The 19095-nt window shown below is 45.4% G+C and overlaps 1 protein-coding gene across 1 annotated transcript; it reads right to left on the bottom strand.

Moving 5' to 3' along the window:
* Positions 1-6034: 6034 nt before the first annotated feature.
* On the bottom strand, positions 6035-16921 carry LOC129715247 (uncharacterized protein DDB_G0283697-like). The gene is made up of 4 exons (XM_055665104.1): positions 16898-16921; positions 13303-13423; positions 11519-11676; positions 6035-7557 (listed from the first exon to the last, which is right to left on the bottom strand). Exons 3-4 carry the CDS (start codon positions 11589-11591, stop codon positions 6035-6037), a joined length of 1596 nt encoding a protein of 531 aa, XP_055521079.1. The 5' UTR covers positions 11592-11676; positions 13303-13423; positions 16898-16921.
* Between the last annotated feature and the right edge of the window lie 2174 nt (positions 16922-19095).

Below are 19095 nucleotides of genomic sequence, written 5' to 3' on the forward strand. Positions count from 1 at the left end.
AAGACTTAAATAATCCAGGCTAAAATGAGTGCTCAGCCCCCTGCTGTACTCACTCTATACTCATGAATGCTCAGCCCCCTGCTGTACTCACTCTATACTAATGAATGCTCAGCCTCCTGCTGTACTCACTCTATACTCATGAGTGCTCAGCCCCCTGCTGTACTCACTCTATACTCATGAGTGCTCAGCCCCCTGCTGTACTCACTCTATACTCATGCATGCTTGGGGAAGTCCAGGACAAGGGGCCACTCACACACACACACAGGGGGGAGGGGGGGGGGGGAGAGAGGGGAGGGGAGATAGAGAGGGAGAGAGGGGAGGGGAGATAGGGAGGGAGAGAGGAGGGGAGGGGAGATAGGGGGAGAGAGGGGAGGGGAGATAGGGGGGAGGGAGGGGAGGAGGGAGGAGGGGAGGGGAGAGGAGAGGGAGTTTTGCTCTCCTAATTTGAGGAAGATAGATAGATAGATAGATAGATAGATAGAGAGATAGATAGATAGATAGATAGATAGATAGATAGATAGATAGATAGATAGATAGATAGATAGATAGATAGATAGATAGATAGATAGATAGATAGATAGATAGATAGATAGATAGATAGATAGATAGATAGATAGATAGACAGACAGACAGACAGACAGATAGATAGACAGATAGATAGATAGATAGATAGATAGATAGATAGATAGATAGATAGATAGATAGATAGATAGATAGATAGATAGAGAGATAGATAGATAGATAGATAGATAGATAGATAGATAGATAGATAGATAGATAGATAGATAGATAGATAGATAGATAGATAGATAGATAGATAGATAGATAGATAGATAGATAGATAGATAGATAGACAGACAGACAGACAGATAGATAGATAGATAGATATAGATAGATAGATAGATAGATAGATAGATAGATAGATAGATAGATAGATAGATAGATAGATAGATAGATAGATAGATAGATAGATAGATAGATAGATAGATAGATAGATAGATAGATAGATAGATAGATAGATAGACAGACAGACAGACAGACAGATAGATAGATAGATAGATAGATAGATAGATAGATAGATAGATAGATAGAGAGGGATAGAGGGGAGATAGATAGGGGGAGAGAGAGGGGAGAGGGGAGGGGAGATAGAGGGGGAGAGAGGGGAGATAGGGGGAGAGAGAGGGGAGGGGGAGGGAGCGGGCTTGTTACCTTTAATCCCCAATTCCTCCAACTGTTCCCGCAGTAACAAGATCCTGGCCTTATTTGATCGGACTCCCTCAAACAGCTTCTTGTAGTTTCTCCGTGCCCCGCACAGTGTGATACATCGTTTGAGTCGTCTGATGGAGGGGTGGTCTTCCCCCTCTCTCCCTCTCTCCTCCTGAGACCAGAACACACACACACACACACACATAGAAACATAAAGCAGACGTGATTGACAGGAGAGAGAATTTCGACATTTAAAAAAAACATTAATAACTCTGGGAAAAAAAACCTCTGAATAAGATGGCCAAAACTCACGGCCGTAAGTGGTAGCGTCTTTTAGAAACATAGAAACATAGACAATAGGTGCAGGAGTAGAGGCCATTCGGCCCTTCGAGCCTGCACCATTCGCCATTCAATATGATCATGGCTGATCATCCAACTCAGTATCCCGTACCTGCCTTCTCTCCATACCCCCTGATCCCTTTAGCCACAAGGGCCACATCTAACTCCCTCTTAAATATAGCCAATGAACTGTGTGGCCTCAACTACCCTCTGTGGCAGAGAGTTCCACAGATTCACCACTCTCTGTGTGGGAAAAGTTCTTCTCATCTCGGTTTTAAAGGATTTCCCCCTTATCCTTAAGCTGTGACCCCTTGTCCTGGACTTCCCCAACATCGGGAACAATCTTCCTGCATCTAGCCTGGATTATTTATGTCTTCCTTAGTGAAAACAGAACCAAAGTAGTTATTCAATTGGTCTGCCATGTCCTTGTTCCCCATGATCAATTCACCTGTCTCTTATCCTTAAACTGTGTGTGTGTGTGTGTGTGGCCCCTTGTCCTGGACTTCCCCAACATCGGGAACAATCTTCCTGCATCTAGCCTGTCCAACCCCTTAAGAATTTTGTAAGTTTCTATAAGATCCCCCTCTCAATCTTCTCCTAAATTCTAGAGAGTATAAACCAAGTCTATCCAGTCTTTCTTCATAAGACAGTCCTGACATCCCAGGAATCAGTCTGGTGAACTGTACTCTCTGCACTCCCTCTATGGCAATAATGTCCTTCCTCAGATTTGGAGACCAAAACTGTACACAATACTCCAGGTGTGGTCTCACCAAGACCCTGTACAACTGCAGTAGAACCTCCCTGCTCCTAGACTCAAATCCTTTTGCTATGAAAGCTAACATACCATTGGCTTTCTTCACTGCCTGCTGCACCTGCATGCCTACTTTCAATGACTGGTGTACCATGACACCCAGGTCTCGCTGCATCTCCCCCTTTTCCCAATCGGCCACCATTTAGATAATAGTCTACTTTCCTGTTTTTGCCACCAAAATGGATAACCTCACACGGGGTACATCAGTCTACCTCACCCTCGCTCTCTCCCACCCTCCCTCTCTCCCCCCATCACCAGACTATGAAAGTAAGCATGCAGGTACAGCAGGCAGTGAAGAAAGCCTTCATAACAAGAGGAGTTGAGTCTAGCAGCAAAGAGGTCCTTCTGCAGTTGTACAGGGCCCTGGTGAGACCACACCTGGAGTATTGTGTGCAGTTATGGCCTGTTGGCCTTCATAACAAGAGGAGTTGAGTCTAGCAGCAAAGAGGTCCTTCTGCAGTTGTACAGGGCCCTGGTGAGACCACACCTGGAGTATTGTGTACAGTTTTGGCCTGTTGGCCTTCATAACAAGAGGAGTTGAGTCTAGGAGCAAAGAGGTCCTTCTGCAGTTGTACAGGGCCCTGGTGAGACCACACCTGGAGTATTGTGTACAGTTTTGGCCTGTTGGCCTTCATAACAAGAAGAGTTGAGTCTAGGAGCAAAGAGGTCCTTCTGCAGTTGTACAGGGCCCTGGTGAGACCACACCTGGAGTATTGTGTACAGTTTTGGCCTGTTGGCCTTTATAACAAGAGGAGTTGAGTCTAGGAGCAAAGAGGTCCTTCTGCAGTTGTACAGGGCCCTGGTGAGACCACACCTGGAGTATTGTGTACAGTTTTGGTCTCCCTAATTTGAGGAAGGACATTCTTGCTATTGAGGGAGCCCAGCGTAGGTTCACCAGGTTAATTCCCGGGATGGCGGGACTGTCATATGAGGAAAGATTGAAAAGACTAGGCTTGTATTCACTGGAGTTTAGAAGGATGAGGGGAGGGATCTTATAGAAACATATAAAATTATAAAAGGACTGGACAAGCTAGATGCAGGAAAAATGTTCCCAATGTTGGGCGAGTCCAGAACCAGGGGCCACAGTCTTAGAATAAAGGGGAGGTCATTTGGGACTGAGATGAGGAGAAACTTTTCCACCCAGAGAGTTGTGTGAGTCTGTGGTTGGCAGTGACTAGTGGGGCAGCGCAAGGCCCGGTGCGGGGACCAGCAGTGACTAGTGTGGGGCAGCGCAAGGCCCGGTGCGGGGACCAGCAGTGACTAGTGTGGGGCAGCGCAAGGCCCGGTGCGGGGACCAGCAGTGACTAGTGTGGGGCAGCGCAAGGCCCGGTGCGGGGACCAGCAGTGACTAGTGTGGGGCAGCGCAAGGCCCGGTGCGGGGACCAGCAGTGACTAGTGTGTGGGGCAGCGCAAGGCCCGGTGCGGGGACCAGCAGTGACTAGTGTGGGGCAGCGCAAGGCCCGGTGCGGGGACCAGGAGTGACTAGTGTGGGGCAGCGCAAGGCCCCGTGCGGGGACCAGCAGTGACTAGCCCTCTCTCTCTCCCGTCTCTCCCTCCCCCAGGAATGTAGACCTCCTCACCTTGGAGTGGGCCTTTCCTCCTCCTCCTCTCTTCCCCGAGTTCCCCTCACGTCTGCGCCCGTCTCCTCCTCTCTTCCCTCGAGTCTCGTCTCCGGTGCTGGATGAATCTTCGCTGCCAGAGTCCCCCTTGGTAGAGGGTCCCCGTTTCTTGTCCTTGCCGTGGTCTTCCTTCTCCTCATCTTCCTCTGCTGATGAACCCTCTCCCTTCCCCCGAGGGTCTCTCCCTCCTCCTCCTCTGCCTCGCTCCCCTCTCGAAGACCCCTTGTCTTCCCCACTCGAAGACCCCTTGTCTTCCCCACTCGAAGACTCCTTGTCCTCCCACCTCCCCTCCCGCACTTGGCCCTTCTTGCCCCTTGCCTTTGGGCCATTTCCTCCTCTCCTAGCCCCCCTCGCCCCTTCCCCCTCCTGCTTAGAGCCCCTCTTCCCCAGAGTTCCTCCAACATCTTTCTTCTGTCTCACTGAGACATTTTTCTTCATTTTCTTCTTATCTTCATCTTCACTCTCTTCCTCACTCGCCTCCTCCTCCAGTTTGGAGCCCCTCTTCCCCAGAGTCCCTCCAACATCTTTCTTCTGTCTCACTGAGACATTCTTCTTCATTTTCTTCTTATCTTCATCCTCACTCTCTTCCTCACTCGCCTCCTCCTCCAGTTTGGAGCCCCTCTTCCCCCGAGTTCCTCCAACATCTTTCTTCTGTCTCACTCTGACATTCTTCTTCGTTTTCCTCTTGTCTTCATCCTCACTCTCCTCCTCCTTCTCCTCCTCGCTCTCCTCCTCCAGTTTGGAGCCCCTCTTACCCTGAGTCCCTGCAAGATCTTTCTTCTGTTCCACAGGGACGTCCTTCTTCGTTTTCCTCTTGTCCTCATCTTCACTCTCTTCCTCACTCCCCTCCTCCTCCTCCTCTTCCTCCGACGAACCGCTCTTGCATTTGGAGTCGCTCTTCCTCGGAGATTTTCGCACGCCCATCTTCTGTTTCGCTGTGACATTCTTCTTCATTATCTTCTTGTCTTCATCCTCACTCTCTTCCTCCTCTCCTCCTCTGATGAATCATTCTTCGATTTTCTGCCGCTCTTCCTCGGAGACACTCGGAGACTCATCTTCCTTTTCACTGCGACATTCTTCTTCATTGTCTTCTTGTCTTCATCCTCACTCTCTTCCTCCTTCTCCTCCTCGCTCTCCTCCTCCAGTTTGGAGCCCCTCTTACCCCGAGTCCCTGCAACATCTTTCTCCGGTTTCACAGAGACGTCCTTCTTCGTTTTCCTCTTGTCTTCATCCTCACTCTCTTCCTCACTCCCCTCCTCCTCCTCTTCCTCCGACGAACCGCTCTTGCATTTGGAGCTGCTCTTCCTCGGAGATCTTCGCACGCCCATCCCCTGTTTAACTGTGATATTCTTCTTCATTTTCCTCTTGTCTTCATCCTCACTCTCTTCCTCACTCACCTCCTCCTCCTCATCATCCTCCTCCTCCTCTGCCTCCGACGAACCGCTTTTGCATTTGGAGCTGCTCTTCCTCGGAGATCTTCGCACGCCCATCCCCTGTTTAACTGTGATATTCTTCTTCATTTTCCTTTTATCTTCATCCTCACTCTCCTCCGATGATGAATCATTCTTCGATTTAGGGCCGCTCTTCCTCGGAGACACTCGTGGGCTAATCCTCCCTTTCACTGCGACATTCTTCTTCATTATCTTCTTATCTTCATCTTCACTCTCTTCCTCACTCTCCTCCTCTGATGAATCATTCTTCAATTTTCCGCCGCTCTTCCTCGGAGACACTCGGAGACTCATCTTCCTTTTCACTGCTACATTCTTCTTCATTTTCTTCTTGTCTTCACCCTCACTCTCTTCCTCCTTCTCCTCCTCGCTCTCCTCCTCCAGTTTGGAGCCCCTCTTACCCCGAGTCCCTGCAAGGTCTTTCTCCGGTTTCACATAGACGTTCTTCTTCGATTTCCTCTTGTCTTCATCCTCACTCTCTTCCTCACTCCCCTCCTCCTCCTCATCATCCTCCTCCTCCTCTGCCTCCGACGAACCGCTCTTGCATTTGGAGCTGCTCTTCCTCGGAGATTTTCGCACGCCCATCTTCTGTTTCGCTGTGACATTCTTCTTCATTTCCTTCTTGTCTTCATCCTCACTCTCTTCCTCACTCTCCTCCTCTGATGAATCATTCTTCGATTTTCACCGCCGCTCTTCCTCGGAGACACTCGGAGACTCACCTTCCCTTTCACTGCGACATTCTTCTTCATTTCCTTTTTGTCTTCATCCTCACTCTCTTCCTCCTTCTCCTCCTCGCTCTCCTCCTCCAGTTTGGAGCCCCTCTTACCCTGAGTCCCTGCAAGATCTCTCTCCGGTTTCACAGAGACGTTCTTCTTCAATTTCCTCTTGTCCTCATCCGCACTCTCTTCCTCACTCCCCTCCTCCTCCTCATCATCCTCCTCCTCCTCTTCCTCCGACGAACCGCTCTTGCATTTGGAGTCGCTCTTCCTCGGAGATTTTCGCACGCCCATCTTCTGTTTCGCTGTGACATTCTTCTTCATTATCTTCTTGTCTTCACCCTCACTCTCTTCCTCACTCTCCTCCTCCACCGATGAATCATTCTTCGATTTAGGGCCGCTCTTCCTCGGAGACACTCGTGGGCTAATCCTCCCTTTCACTGCGACATTCTTCTTCATTATCTTCTTGTCTTCACCCTCACTCTCTTCCTCACTCTCCTCCGATGATGAATCATTCTTCGATTTAGGGCCACTCTCCCCCCGAGATCCTCGTGGGCTAATCCTCCCTTTCACTGCAACATTCTTCTTCATTATCTTGCCTTCATCCTCACTCTCTTCCTCACTCTCCTCCGATGATGAATCATTCTTCGATTTGGCTCTGCTCTCCCCCCGAGACACTCGTGGGCTAATCCTCCCTTTCACTGCGACATTCTTCTTCATTATCTTCTTGTCTTCACCCTCACTCTCTTCCTCACTCTCCTCTGATGAATCATTCTTCGATTTGTCACCGCTCTTCTTCAGGGACACTCGTGGGCTAATCCTCCCTTTCACTGCGACATTCTTCTTCATTTTCCTCTTGTCTTCACCCTCACTCTCCTCCTCCTCTTCCCCGCCCCTCTCCTCCTTGTAGCATCTCTTCCCCAGAGCCAATCGGACGCACGTCCTGCGTTTCACCGCGATATTCGTCGTAACTTCGCCCCTCTCCTCTTCACTCTCCTCTCCATCCTTGTCCTCGCCTTCCTCCTCTTCCAATGGCCGTCTGCGTTTGGACGGGACGTTGCCGGGAGCATTTGCCTCGTTCCTCTTGCGTTTCCCGCCCGCCTTCAGATTTTGTCCCCCCTCGCTCTCCATCTCCTCCTCCCCCTCCTTGCCTTCATCATCTTCCCCCTTCCTCACGGACCCCGAGAAATTATTCGGCGTAGTTCCCCCGACATCTTCCTCCTCTCCCCCTCCCCTGTCTTGCCCCGCACGGGCCGGTTCAGCAACCTCCCCGCCTCCCCGCTCCGTCTTCTCCGCCCTGCCGTTCCGGGAGTCACTGCTCTCTTCCGACTCGCCGGCCTTCCTTCTCCGGCCCGGAATCTCGCAGTCGCTGCCAGATCCGGCAGTCCCGTCTCCAGAGTGGTCTCCACATACAGGGCCTGAGAGGGAGAAGAGGGGGGGATGAGAGGAGAAACATAGACAACAGGTGCAGGAGTAGAGGCCATTCGGCCCTTCCAGCCAGCACCATTCGCCATTCAATGTGATCACGGCTGATCATCCACAATCCTGCCTTCTCCCCATATCTTTAACATAGAACACATAGACAACAGGTGCAGGAGTAGAGGCCATTCGGCCCTTCGAGCCTGCACCATTCGCCATTCAATATGATCATGGCTGATCATCCAACTCAGTATCCCGTACCTGCCTTCTCTCCATACCCCCTGATCCCCTTGGCCACAAGGGCCACATCTAACTCCCTCTTAAATATAGCCAATGAACTGTGTGTGACCTCGACTACCCTCTGTGGCAGAGAGTTCCAGAGATTCACCACTCTCTGTGTGAAAAAAGTTCTCCTCATCTCGGTTTTAAAGGATTTCCCCCTTATCCTTAAGCTGTGACCCCTTGTCCTGGACTTCCCTAACATCAGGAACAATCTTCCTGCATCTAGCCTGTCCAACCCCTTAAGAATTTTGTAAGTTTCTATAAGATCCCCCCTCAATCTCCTAAATTCTAGAGAGTATAAACCAAGTCTATCCAGTCTTTCTTCATAAGACAGTCCTGACATCCCAGGAATCAGTCTGGTGAACCTTCTCTGTACTCCCTCTATGGCAATAATGTCCTTCCTCAGATTTGGAGACCAAAACTGTACGCAATACTCCAGGTGTGGTCTCACCAAGACCCTGTACAACTGCAGTAGAACCTCTCTGCTCCTATACTCAAATCCTTTTGCAATGAAAGCTAACATACCATTCGCTTTCTTCACTGCCTGCTGCACCTGCATGCCTACCTTCAATGACTGGTGTACCATGACACCCAGGTCTCGCTGCATCTCCCCCTTTCCCAATCGGCCACCATTTAGATAATAGTCTGCTTTCCTGTCTTTTGCCACCAAAATGGATAACCTCACATTTATCCACATTAAACTGCATCTGCCAAACATTTGCCCACTCACCCAGCCTATCCAAGTCACCCTGCAGTCTCCTAGGAGACCATGTTCCAACGAATAATTCCTGTTTGTCCAACAGGGAGAATCTGATTCTTTCCACGTTTAAGGTCTCCGTCATTTCTATAATCCACATTTTGATTGTGGGGGCCGTAGGGCCTTTCCAAAATTTTAGAATTAATTTTTTTCCTGTTATTAAACTATAATCAATAAAGTTTCTTTGTGTTGGTAAAGAAAGCTTTTGGTATGCTAGCCTTTATAAATCAGAGCATTGAGTATAGAAGCTGGGATGTAATGTTAAAATTGTACAAGGCATTGGTGAGACCAAATCTGGAGTATGGTGTACAATTTTGGTCGCCAAATTATAGGAAGGATGTCAACAAAATAGAGAGAGTACAGAGGAGATTTACTAGAATGTTGCCTGGGTTTCAACAACTAAGTTACAGAGATAGGTTGAATAAGTTAGGGCTTTATTCTCTGGAGCGCAGAAGGTTAAGGGGGGACCTGATAGAGGTCTTTAAAATGATGAGAGGGATAGACAGAGTTGATGTGGACAAGCTTTTCCCTTTGAGAATAGGGAAGATTCAAACAAGGGGACATGACATCAGAATTAAGGGACTGAAGTTTAGGGGTAACATGAGGGGGAACTTCTTTACTCAGAGAGTGGTAGCTGTGTGGAATGAGCTCCCAGTGGAAGTGGTGGAGGCAGGTTCATTGGTATCATTTAAAAATAAATTGGATAGGCATATGGATGAGAAGGGAATGGAGGGTTATGGTATGAATGCAGGGAGGTGGGACTAAGGGGAAAAGATTTGTTCGGCATGGACTTGTAGGGCCGAGATGGCCTGTTTCCGTGCTGTAATTGTTATATGGTTAAGTAATCAATAAAAGGAGACCATGTTCCAACGAATAATTCCTGTTTGTCCAACAGGGAGAATCTGATTCTTTCCACGTTTAAGGTCTCCGTCATTTCTATAATCCACATTTTGATTGTGGGGGCCGTAGGGCCTTTCCAAAATTTTAGAATTAATTTTTTTCCTGTTATTAAACTATAATCAATAAAGTTTCTTTGTAGTTATTCTAAATGTTTGATTTAATTCTAATATTCCGAGTATTATTAATTTTGGATCTACGGTAGGCAGCGCGACTCTGGCCAGCAGCGGCCTCTGCAGCCTGTCCGCGTTTTTATTATTTTTTGTCTGTGTTTTTATGTAGTTTTTTTTGTTATTTTATGTTGGGGTGTGTGTGTGGGGGGGTGGGGGTGGGGTGGGAAACTTTTGAATCTCTCCCTGCACTGGAGACCCGACCTTTTCTCGTCGGGTTTCCGTTGTCGTTGGGGCCGCAACGAGGAGCGGCCTCCAACGGGAAGAAGCCGGGGACTCTGGTGCCGACTCACCTCACCGTCGCGGAGCTGGCCGAGACTGGAGCGGGTGGAGCGGTGGAGGAGCGTTGCCGCTGCCGCTGCTGAGTCGGAGGCTGCTGCTGCGGGTCTGTGGACGGCGGCACCGGGAGCCCGCGGCTCCCTGGAGGGAGACCGCTTTTCAAGGCTCCCGCAACGGCGACTTCTCCCGCCCGAGTTGCGGGGTTGAAGAGCTCCTGGAGCGGGGCCTGACACCACTGCCCCGCGCGGCTTAGAATGGCCGCGGGACTATGCGAGCGCACGCCGGGGGCTCTAACACCAAGACCCAGTGTGCGACCTCGCACCACCCGGCGTGGCTTTAATGGCCGCGGGACAATCGCCATCGCCAGCCGGGGGCTTTGACTTTGACTCTGACATCGGGGGGGGAGAGAGTGCAGTGGAGAGATAAGTTTTTTTGGCCTTCCATCACAGCTATGTGATGGATGCAGTATAATGTGGATAAATGTGAGGTTATCCATTTTGGTGACAAAAACGGGAAAGCAGACTATTATCTAAATGGTGGCCGATTGGGAAAGGGGGAGATGCAGCGAGACCTGGGTGTCATGGTACACCAGTCATTGAAGGTAGGCATGCAGGTACAGCAGGCAGTAAAGAAAGCGAATGGTATGTTAGCTTTCATTGCAAAAGGATTTGAGTATAGGAGCAGAGAGGTTCTACTGCAGTTGTACAGGGTCTTGGTGAGACCACACCTGGAGTATTGCGTACAGTTTTGGTCTCCAAATCTGAGGAAGGACATTATTGCCATAGAGGGAGTGCAGAGACGGTTCACCAGACTGATTCCTGGGATGTCAGGACTGTCTTATGAAGAAAGACTGGATAGACTTGGTTTATACTCTCTAGAATTTAGAAGATTGAGAGAGGGGATCTTATAGAAACTTACAAAATTCTTAAGGGGTTGGACAGGCTAGATGCAGGAAGATTGTTCCCGATGTTGGGGAAGTCCAGGACAAGAGGTCACAGCTTAAGGATAAGGGGGAAATCCTTTAAAACCGAGATGAGAAGAACTTTTTTCACGCAGAGAGTGGTGAATCTCTGGAACTCTCTGCCACAGAGGGTAGTTGAGGCCACAGTTCATTGGCTATATTTAAGAGGGAGTTAGATGTGGCCCTTGTGGCTAAGGGGATCAGGGGGTATGGAGAGAGGCAGGTACGGGATACTGAGTTGGATGATCAGCCATGATCATATTGAATGGTGGTGCAGGCTCGAAGGGCCGAATTGCCTACTCCTGCACCTAATTTCTATGTTTCTATGTTTATGTAAAATGTAATTAAGTTGTGTCTGGGGTCTATTTGTGTGTAATGTATGGTTGCAGAAACGGCATTTCATTTGGACCTCCAGGGGTCCAAATGACAATTAAAAAGACCATTGACTATTGGATCTGGTTCCAATTGTGTGTTGCTTACTTTAGATATTATACTAAAAATATTTACCCAGAATTTTTTAATTTTTGTACAGTTTGCAAACATATGCGATATGTTTTTAACTAAATTTCGACGGAGGGGGACACACAAGCGAGGGAAGGGGGGGGTCTCCATACCTGATCCAGTGCTGTCGGTTCTACCCCTCTTGCTCCGGGACATCCCCTGCCGGGGTGACGGGGAGTTCGGCATCTCCCCCCCGCTGACGTTTCACCGCCCCCCCCCTCAGGGTCTCAGCCTTGCGGCTCAGGGGCTCATCGTCACTAGAGTCGCTGCTCTGTGTGGGGGGGGGGGGGAGAGAGTCACGGAAACATTTTTTTATTTTTTTTATTTAATTTTATTTTTATTAGAAGTACGGTAAATTACAATCCTGCACAACACATATATCTTAATACATTTTTTGTACCGCTACATTTTTTTTGAGCTTTAAGAAAAAGGTAGAAGTAAGGAAAGTAAAGAAAGTGCAAGAGAGTCGTGAAGTGCAAGAGTGTTGGGAAAAGAAAGCCCCTTAGGAAAGAAGTTAGAGAAGGAAGTAAAGTGAGAAAATAGACCCTAGAAAAGAAAGAAAGAGAAAATAGAAACAATCGCTCTATTATAACATTAAACTCCGCAGAAAGGGGACTACCAACCAAGTCGGTTTTTGTTGTTTTACCTCCCGTTACCAGGTCCTGACTATTGCACCTCAGACTTGTAATAGGTCCAGAAACATAGACCACGTCTTTTGGAATTGGTCTGCTTTACCTGCTAGGAGGAATCTCATCTCTTCCAGATGTAATGTTTCAAACATATTTGATATCCACATTTTTATTGTTGGTGTCGGCGCATTTTTCCAGAATTTAAGTATAAGCTTTTTTCCCATTATTAGCAAACATTTGTCACCCACCGGGTCTCTGGTCCTCCACCAACATCCCCCACCCCGCGCGTGTGTGTGAGAGAGACGGAGGCAGGGGGTCAAACTGCTCGGAAACATGTCTCTAACATCCCATCGTATGTGTTGTTACATGTGTGTGTGTGTGTGTGTGCGTACGTGTGTGTGTGCGTGTGTGTATATACGTACGTGTGTGTGTGTGTGTATATACGTGTGTGTGTGTGTGTATATACGTGTGTGTATATGTATGTGTGTGTGTGTGTGTGTATATACGTGTGTGTGTGTATATATGTATGTGTGTATGTGTGTGTGTGTGTGTGTGTGTGTGTGTGTGTGTGTATGTGTGTGTGTGTGTGTGTATATATACGTATGTGTGTGTGTGTGTGCGTGTGTGTGTGTGTGTGTATACGTATGTGTGTGTATATATATATATGTGTGTGTGTGTGTGTATGTGTATGTGTGTGTGTGTGTGTATATATATATTTGTGTGTGTGTGTGTATATATATATGTTGTGTGTGTGTGTATACGCGTGTGTGTATGTGTGTGTATATACGTGTGTGTATATATGTGTGTGTGTATATACGTGTGTGTGTGTGTATACGTGTGTGTGTGTGTGTGAGAGTGTGTGTGTGTATGTGTGTGTGTGTGTGTGTGTGCGTACGTGTGTGTGTGCGTACGTGTGTGTGTGTGCGTGCGTGTGTGTGTGTGTGCGTGTGTGTGTGTGTGCGTGCGTGTGTGTGTGTGTGTATATACGTGTGTGTGTGTGTACGTGTGTGTATATATATGTGTGTGTGTATATACGCGTGTGTGTATATAAATATATATGTGTGTGTGTATATACGTGTGTGTGTGTGTGTATATACGTGTGTGTGCGTGTGTGTGTGTGTGCACGTGCATGTGTGTGCGTGAGTGCGTGTGTGTCTGTGTACGTGCGTACGTGTGTGTGCGTACGTGTGTGTGTGCGTACGTGTGTGTGCGTACGTGTGTGTGCGTACGTGTATGTGTGTGCGTGCGTACGTGTGTGAGCCACTAACCTGGTAGTTGAGCAACGCTCTCTCCACCGCGATCCTCAGCTCTGCTTTCTCTGCGCTGCTCAGCGTGGCTTTATGGGAATGTTTCAGGTACTTCTGTTGCACGATGGAGTGGGTAAGGTTACTGTTCCCGTGTAGAGAGGGAGAGAGAGACAGAGAGTGAGAGGGGGGAGAGAGAGGGGGAGAGACCGTAGGTATAACGCTTAGACCCGGGCTCTTCCCCACCGAGTCCGTGTCAACCAGCGATTGGCCCGTACACTAGTTTAGTTTAGAGATACAGCGTGGAAACAATTATTATTATTTAACCCCCAGTCGTGTCGTGTATGTGGATATTTAGAAACATAGAAATTAGGTGCAGGAGTAGAGGCCATTCGGCACTTCGAGCCTGCACCATTCGCCATTCAATATGGTCATGGCTGGTCATCCAACTCAGTATCCCGTACCTGCCTTCTCTCCATACCCCCTGATCCCTTTAGCCACAAGGGCCACATCTAACTCCCTCTTAAATATAGCCAATGAACTGTGCGGCCTCGACCACCCTCTGTGGCAGAGAATCCCACAGATTCACCACTCTCTGTGTGTGAAAAAAAATGTTTTTCTCATCTCGGTCCTAAAAGATTTCCCCCTTATCCTTAAAACTTGATGATGGAGTTCACACTGTGACTGGCTACGCAGTCATGAGTATAGAGTGAGTACAGCAGGGGGCTGAGCACTCATGAGTATAGAGTGAGTACAGCAGGGGGCTGAGCATTCATGAGTATAGAGTGAGTACAGCAGGTTATCCTTAAACTGTTGTGTGTGTGTGTGTGTGTGGCCCCTTGTCCTGGACTTCCCCAACATCGGGAACAATCTTCCTGCATCTAGCCTGTCCAACCCCTTAAGGATTTTGTAAGTTTCTATAAGATCCCCCCCTCAATCTCCTAAATTCTAGCGAGTACAAGCCGAGTCTATCCAGTCTTTCTTCATATGAAAGTCCTGACATCCCAGGAATCAGTCTGGTGAACCTTCTCTGCACTCCCTCTATGGCAATAATGTCTTTCCTCAGATTAGGAGACCAAAACTGTACGCAATACTCCAGGTGTGGTCTCACCAAGACCCTGTACAACTGCAGTAGAACCTCCCTGCTCCTAGACTCAACTCCTTTTGCTATGAATGCTAACATACCATTGGCTTTCTTCACTGCCTGCTGCACCTGCATGCCTACTATCATTGATTATTTACAGAGGGTGGAGCTGGGGAGATGAATGTTGATCCGAACTTTCTCCCTTGGTGAATTATAACGTGTTTTACCCCAGTATAAACAGCGGAGAGATGTCGACAATGAGTTTTACCCCAGTTCGATCAGTCTGGAGAAGGGTTACAGCCTATTTCCTTCGCTCCATAGATGCTGCCTCACCCGCTGAGTTTCTCCAGCACTTTTGTCCACCTTTCACCCCAGTTTATCCCCAAATGTTGTGGATATTTACCTCAGTTTCTCCACATATTAACCCTATCTTGCCCCCCTGATGGTTTGTATAACATTATCTGGTAGCCGATTGGGAAAGGGGGAGATGCAGCGAGACCTGGGTGTCATGGTACACCAGTCATTGAAGGTAGGCATGCAGGTGCAGCAGGCAGTGAAGAAAGCCAATGGTATGTTGGCTTTCATTGCAAAAGGATTTGAGTCTAGGAGCAGGGAGGTTCTACTGCAGTTGTACAGGGTCTTGGTGAGACCACACCTGGAGTATTGCGTACAGTTTTGGTCTCCAAATCTGAGGAAGGACATTATTGCCATAGAGGGAGTGCAGAGACGGTTCACCAGACTGATTCCTGGGATGTCAGGACTGTCTTATGAAGAAAGACTGAATAGACTTGGTTTATACTCTCTAGAATTTAGAAGATTGAGAGGGGATCTTATAGAAACTTACAAAATTCTTAAGGTGTTGGACAGGCTAGATGCAGGAAGATTGTTCCCGATGTTGGGGAAGTCCAGGACAAGGGGTCACAGCTTAAGGATAAGGGGGAAATCCTTTAAAACCGAGATGAGAAGAACTTTTTTCACACAGAGAGTGGTGAATCTGTGGAACTCTCTGCCACAGAAGGTAGTCGAGGCCAGTTCATTGGCTATATTTAAGAGGGAGTTAGATGTGGCCCTTGTGGCTAAAGGGATCAGGGGGTATGGAGAGAAGGCAGGTACGGGATACTGAGTTGGATGATCAGCCATGATCATATTGAATGGCGAATGGTGCAGGCTCGAAGGGCCGAATGGCCTCTACTCCTGCACCTAATTTCTATGTTTCTATGTTTCTATCTATTTCAGGACTCCGCTCCAGACGGTGAGTTTATATTATTAACCCGGTTATTCCCCACAGCTGTGTAGATTCTGTGACGATTTATTTATTGATTATTTAGAGAGACGAGGAGCAGGAGAGATGGATGTTTATAACATTATTTCCCTCAGTTTATCCCACAGTTGTGTAGATTAAACACTAATTTACCACAGATCTGTCCACACATTGACTAACTCCATCAGTTGATGATTTCATTTATTTACCTCAGTAAATAGGAGGGAGATATTTATAACGAGTTTAACCCAGTTAATAGTTATTTTCCCCGGGTTGTGTAGATTATACACTAATTTACCACATATCTGTAGATTATATGGACATTTATTCAGCCCCCACATGTGTAAATAATGTAATTAATAATATTTAACCCGGGTTTATGTGTAATTTATAATATTTAACCCTGGTTTGTGTATAAATGCTGTAATTTACACTATTTAAACCGGGTTTGTGTGTAAATACTGTAATTTACACTATTTAAACCGGGTTTGTGTGTAAATACTGTAATTTACACTATTTAAACCGGGTTTGTGTGTAAATACTGTAATTTACACTATTTAACCCGGGTTTTCACACACACGTGTAGATTATACACTAATTTACCACAGATGTATAGATTATACACTATATTATATGGACATTTATGATCATACAGATGTGTAAATGCTGTAATTAGTGTAATTTACACTATTTAACCCGGGTTTTCACACAGACGTGTAGATTATACACTACTTTACCACAGATGTATAGATTATACACTATATTATATGGACATTTATGATCATACAGATGTGTAAATGCTGTAAATAGTGTAATTTATAATATTTAACCCAGGTTTGTGTATAAATGCTCTAATTTACACTATTTTAAACCGGGTTTTCACACAGACGTGTAGATTATACACGACTTTACCACAGATGTATAGATTATACACTATATTATATGGACATTTATGATCATACAGATGTGTAAATGCTGTAAATGCTGTAATTTACACTATTTAAACCGGGTTTTCACACAGACGTGTAGATTATATGGACATTTATGATCATTTATTTGCCTCCCACATGTGTAAATATTGTAATTTACACTATTTAAACCGGGTTTATGTGTAATTTATAATATTTAACCCAGGTTTGTGTATAAATGCTGTAATTTACACTATTTAACCCGGGTTTTCGCACAGACGTGTAGATTATACACGACTTTACCACAGATCTCTCCACCATTTGACTCTAACTCTCCCCGTTACCGAGTTATAAACATTTATTCACCTCAAGCCGCAGCTCAGCAGCGACATTTATGATCATATAGATGTGTAAATAATGTAATTTATAATATTTAACCCGGGTTTATGTGTAAATGCTGTAATTTATAATATTTAACCCGGGTTTATGTGTAAATGCTGTAATTAACACTATTTAACTCGGGTTTTCACACAGATATGTAGATTATACACTAATTTACCACAGATGTGTAGATTATACACTAATTTACCACAGATGTATAGATTATATGGACATTTATGATCATACAGATGTGTAAATGCTGTAATTAACACTATTTAACTCGGGTTTTCACACAGACGTGTAGATTATACACTAATTTACCACAGATATGTAGATTATACACTAATTTACCACAGATGTATAGATTATACACTATATTATATGGACATTTATGATCATACAGATGTGTAAATAGTGTAATTTATAATATTTAACCCGGGTTTATGTGTAAATGCTGTAATTAACGTTATTTAACTCGGGTTTTCACACAGTTGTGTAGATTATACACTAATTTACCACAGATGTATAGATTATATGGACATTTATGATCATATATTCAGCTCCAGATGTGTAATTAGTGTAATTTATAATATTTAACCCGGGTTTATGTGTAAATGCTGTAATTTACACTATTTAAACCGGGTTTGTGTGTAAATACTGTAATTTACAATATTTTGGTTTGTGTAAATACTGTAATTTACACTATTTAAACCGGGTTTTCACACAGACGTGTAGATTATACACGACTTTACCACAGATCTCTCCACCATTTGACTCTAACTCTCCCCGTTACCGAGTTATAAACATTTATTCACCTCAAGCCGCAGCTGTGTCAGCAGCGACATTTATGATCATATAGATGTGTAAATAGTGTAATTAACGCTATTTAAACCGGGTTTATGTGTAAATGCTGTAATTTACACTATTTAAACCGGGTTTGTGTGTAAATACTGTAATTTACACTATTTAAACCGGGTTTTCACACAGACGTGTAGATTATACACGACTTTACCACAGATCTCTCCACTATTTGACTCTAACTCTCCCCGTTACCGAGTTATAAACATTTATTCACCTCAAGCCGCAGCTCAGCAGCGACATTTATGATCATATAGATGTGTAAATAATGTAATTTATAATATTTAACCCGGGTTTATGTGTAAATGCTGTAATTTACAATATTTAACCCGGGTTTATGTGTAAATGCTGTAATTTACACTATTTAACTCGGGTTTTCACACAGATATGTAGATTATACACTAATTTACCACAGATGTGTAGATTATACACTAATTTACCACAGATGTATAGATTATATGGACATTTATGATCATACCGGGTTTGTGTAAATGCTGTAATTAACACTATTTAACTCGGGTTTTCACACAGACGTGTAGATTATACACTAATTTACCACAGTTGTGTAAATTATACACGACTTTACCTCAGTTCTGTAGATTATATGGACATTTATGTGTAAATAGTGTAATTTATAATATTTAACCCGGGTTTATGTGTAAATGCTGTAATTTACACTATTTAAACCGGGTTTTCACACAGTTGTGTAGATTATACACTAATTTACCACAGTTGTGTAAATTATACACGACTTTACCTCAGTTCTGTAGATTATATGGACATTTATGATCATATATTCAGGGTTTGTGTGTAAATGCTGTAATTTACACTATTTAAACCGGGTTTATGTGTAAATGCTGTAATTTACACTATTTAAACCGGGTTTGTGTGTAATTTACACTATTTACTGGGGTTTGTGTGTAAATACTGTAATTTACACTATTTAAACCGGGTTTTCACACAGACGTGTAGATTATACACGACTTTACCACAGATCTCTCCACTATTTGACTCTAACTCTCCCCGTTACCGAGTTATAAACATTTATTCACCTCAAGCCGCAGCTCAGCAGCGACATTTATGATCATATAGATGTGTAAATAGTGTAATTAACGCTATTTAACCCGGGTTTATGTGTAAATAGTGTAATTTATAATATTTAAACCGGGTTTATGTGTAATTTATAATATTTAACCCTGGTTTGTGTATAAATGCTCTAATTTACACTATTTAAACCGGGTTTTCACACAGACGTGTAGATTATACACGACTTTACCACAGATGTATAGATTATATGGACATTTATGACCATACAGATGTGTAAA

The sequence above is a fragment of the Leucoraja erinacea genome, unplaced genomic scaffold, assembly GCF_028641065.1.
Source record: "Leucoraja erinacea ecotype New England unplaced genomic scaffold, Leri_hhj_1 Leri_1075S, whole genome shotgun sequence".
Taxonomy (NCBI): domain Eukaryota; kingdom Metazoa; phylum Chordata; class Chondrichthyes; order Rajiformes; family Rajidae; genus Leucoraja; species Leucoraja erinaceus.